This window comes from Palaemon carinicauda, chromosome 20 (genome assembly GCF_036898095.1).
Source record: "Palaemon carinicauda isolate YSFRI2023 chromosome 20, ASM3689809v2, whole genome shotgun sequence".
NCBI classification, from domain to species: Eukaryota; Metazoa; Arthropoda; class Malacostraca; order Decapoda; family Palaemonidae; genus Palaemon; species Palaemon carinicauda.
Window position 1 is genome coordinate 81,957,610 of NC_090744.1, and position 3,057 is coordinate 81,960,666.

Genomic DNA, 3,057 nt, shown 5'->3' on the forward strand with positions numbered 1-3,057 from the left:
TTCATAGAGAAATATCATTCTTATAGGAATTCTGCAACAACCATGGTTACCAAAATAATTTATTTCATAAAAAATTACAAAATTTTCTTAACAAAATCATTAATGATGATAGCCAGCTTTGTGAAGTAAAAGACCAGATTATATATTTCCAATTTCCTTATATATCGAACAAAATAGATAATATAATAGAATGAAAAATTAAGCATGTAACGAAAACCTTCTTTAAAAAGATAAATATTAGAATGATATTTTTCAATAATTTTAAGATAGGCTATTTACTCAAGTCCAAGGAGTGGTTATCTAGCGAACTATGTTCTATAGTTGTTTATAAAGTTGTGTGTCCGAAGTGTAGTTCGTAATATGTGGGAAGTTCGACTTAACTGTTGTCTACCAGAACCTTTGAACATAGACGCATTAGTTCGACGACTCTTCTACTGCTAGGTAAGCCTTCTCAATCCTCTACAAGAGATCATTGCCATGGAGTATGTAACACCAATTTTGATCTTGATTTTAGTATTTTATGTAAAGCTCGATTTGAGACCGAGCTATGATTATTGTAAACATTTTACATACTGAAACATCAACTGAAACTAAACCTAGATAACTCTGCTTTCAGCAGAAAAGTTTTTTAAGTACTGTTTATAATTTTAAATTATCTATTGTTGCTCATGTCTTTTACCTATGTTTTCTATCTTTTGTACGTGTGTATGCTTTTAACTTTACAGAACCTGATGAACAAATTGTCCGAAACGTAGTAATAAAGGGGATTGAATGAATGATGATGTTTCGATTTGTACTTGCACTACAGTTCCTCATTGACTGCGTTATTATTATTATTATTATTATTATTATTATTATTATTATTATTATTATTATTATTATTATTATTATTAGCTAAGCAACAACTCTAGTTGAAAAAGCAGGATACTATATGCCCAAGGGTTCCAATTATTATAGGAAAAAATAGCCGAGTGAGGAAGGGAAACAAGTAAATAAATAAACTGCAAGAGAAGTAATGAACACTTTAAGTAAAATATTTTAGTAACAGTAATGACATTAAAGTAGGTCTTTCAATTTTAAACTATAAAACTTGAAAAACAACAGGGAGAAAAATAAGATAGAATGGTTCTTACGTGTGTACGTTCAAGCAAGAGAACTTTAACCAAAGACAGTGGAAGACCATGGCACCAAGGCTATGGCACTACCCAAGACTATAGAACAAGGGTTTGACTTTGCAGTGCCCCTCTCCTAAAAGAGCTGCTTATCATAGTTAAAGAGCCTCTTCCTCTATTTCTCTTTATTGGTATTTATGTTTCAATCTTATCCACTTTTTTATAATTGAAGTGTTTCTTTTAAAGTTGCGTTTGCATTCTGGTTGATGTCATATAATTAGTTCAATATCTTTTTCTCGTTTCAATTCTTCTTTTCGCTCTTCCGGGTAATCTTTTGTTCATTTAAATCAGGGTTGGGCAAATATTCGGTAACGGGAGGACACAATTTATTTTATTCAAGTGAGTGAAGGCCACATGACATACAAAATCATATGAAAGAAATATTACTTGGCCAATTTATTATGAGGAAGGAGTTATGCAATTTTTCCTTTCTTTATTTGTCTTTCTATGAAAGTTTACATAAAACTGATATCTCTTTCATTGTTTTCCTAATGATAATAATGATGAATAATGGTATAAACAAATATAATTGAAAACATTTAGGAAAAGAGAACATAACTGATAAAATGGATCTGAGTTCCACAGCAAGAAGACCAAGCCTAACATGGGGTGTGAGAAAGGGGGAAAAGGAAGGGATCCTTAGAAAATGGTAAAGCAGCAGGACAGGAAGACATAATCGTACTATTAGAAGAATCTGATGTCGTTCCAAGGGATCTACAGTAAGTAAGTACAGAGAACAAATTTCCCCAAACGGCTGCCACTTAGCACCGTCTAAGTGTAATAGCCTAGAAGAAGGGTAAGACGGCAAGAAAGTAAGGTCTACCTTTCAATATTAGAACAAATTCAGTATCGTTAAAAGGGATCTACAGAGTGTAGACACAGGGAACAAGTTCCTTTGACCAGTGCCGCCTATGCAAAAACTAAGGCTAAGTAGATAAGATGGGATACGGTCGACCTAGGCTGGCTGTGACCCACTATCCACAACTCCCAGGCAGTCCCTTCAAGACGGCATTTCCCAACTATGACTATCAGTAGACAGGGAGGTATGCTGGCCTAACGAGAACCATAAGGTTACGTAGAAAAGGGGAAAACTGGATTTGTAAATATTAGCTAGCCATGGCCAAGAGCTAGGGGTAGATAGACAGCCTATAGTCAGGGCAAAATACAGTTTAACCCAAAAAAAATTGTAACAAAAGGTTTCTCAACTAATTTTGGTAGGTTTTAATATCATTTTTAACATACTAAAAGTTTATCAAACTATGACCCCCGGAAAAGTGTTTTTTTCAACATGGTGTCCAAGATGGCCGCCGAAACCTTTGAACGATCATAATTCTATAACTATCAACTCAAATTTGATGATCTTGGTGTTTATTCCTACATTTTTTGGGGCAAAGAACACATTAAGATAATAAAAAATAATGTTGGCCTATTATGTGCCAATGTTTTGGGGGTAGAGGTGGCATTTTCCATATATTTGATTGAATCTAACTGCATAACTAATTCGCATCTTTCTCTATTTCAGATATGATTCAGCAATGAGTGCAAACACATTCAGTCAAGCTTCTTGTCTAATCTGCAAGGAGGAGATTGAGGATTTCAGTGATAACTGGGTTGCATTCAGTGGAAGAGGGCAAAAGGAATAAATGATGCCATTGTAAAGCGGAAAGACAATCTTGTAGTTGAAGCTGGTATGAAAGTGCGTGAAAGCTGCCGTCAACAGTATATTAATGTTAAAAACATTAAGAGCCATGTTGCAAAGAAAAGTAATGCTTCTGTGCCAGGAAAGAGAACCACAAGATGCTCAAGTGGAGCTTTTGATAGTGCAAAGGATTGCATGTTCTGTGGATGTACAATTGATTTGGACAAGGGACACTTTAGCTGGGTA

The 3,057-nt window shown here is 34.4% G+C and overlaps 1 protein-coding gene across 1 annotated transcript in view; it reads left to right on the top strand.

Annotated features, from left to right (window-relative positions):
* The window catches only part of LOC137659930 (uncharacterized), a 27,926-nt gene extending 25,111 nt beyond the window's left edge, over positions 1-2,815 (top strand). Inside the window, exon 2 of the mRNA XM_068394694.1 lies at positions 2,695-2,815. Within this exon, the coding sequence (XP_068250795.1) occupies positions 2,695-2,815 (121 nt within the window). The remainder of the gene's footprint in view (positions 1-2,694) is intronic.
* Positions 2,816-3,057: the final 242 nt, after the last annotated feature.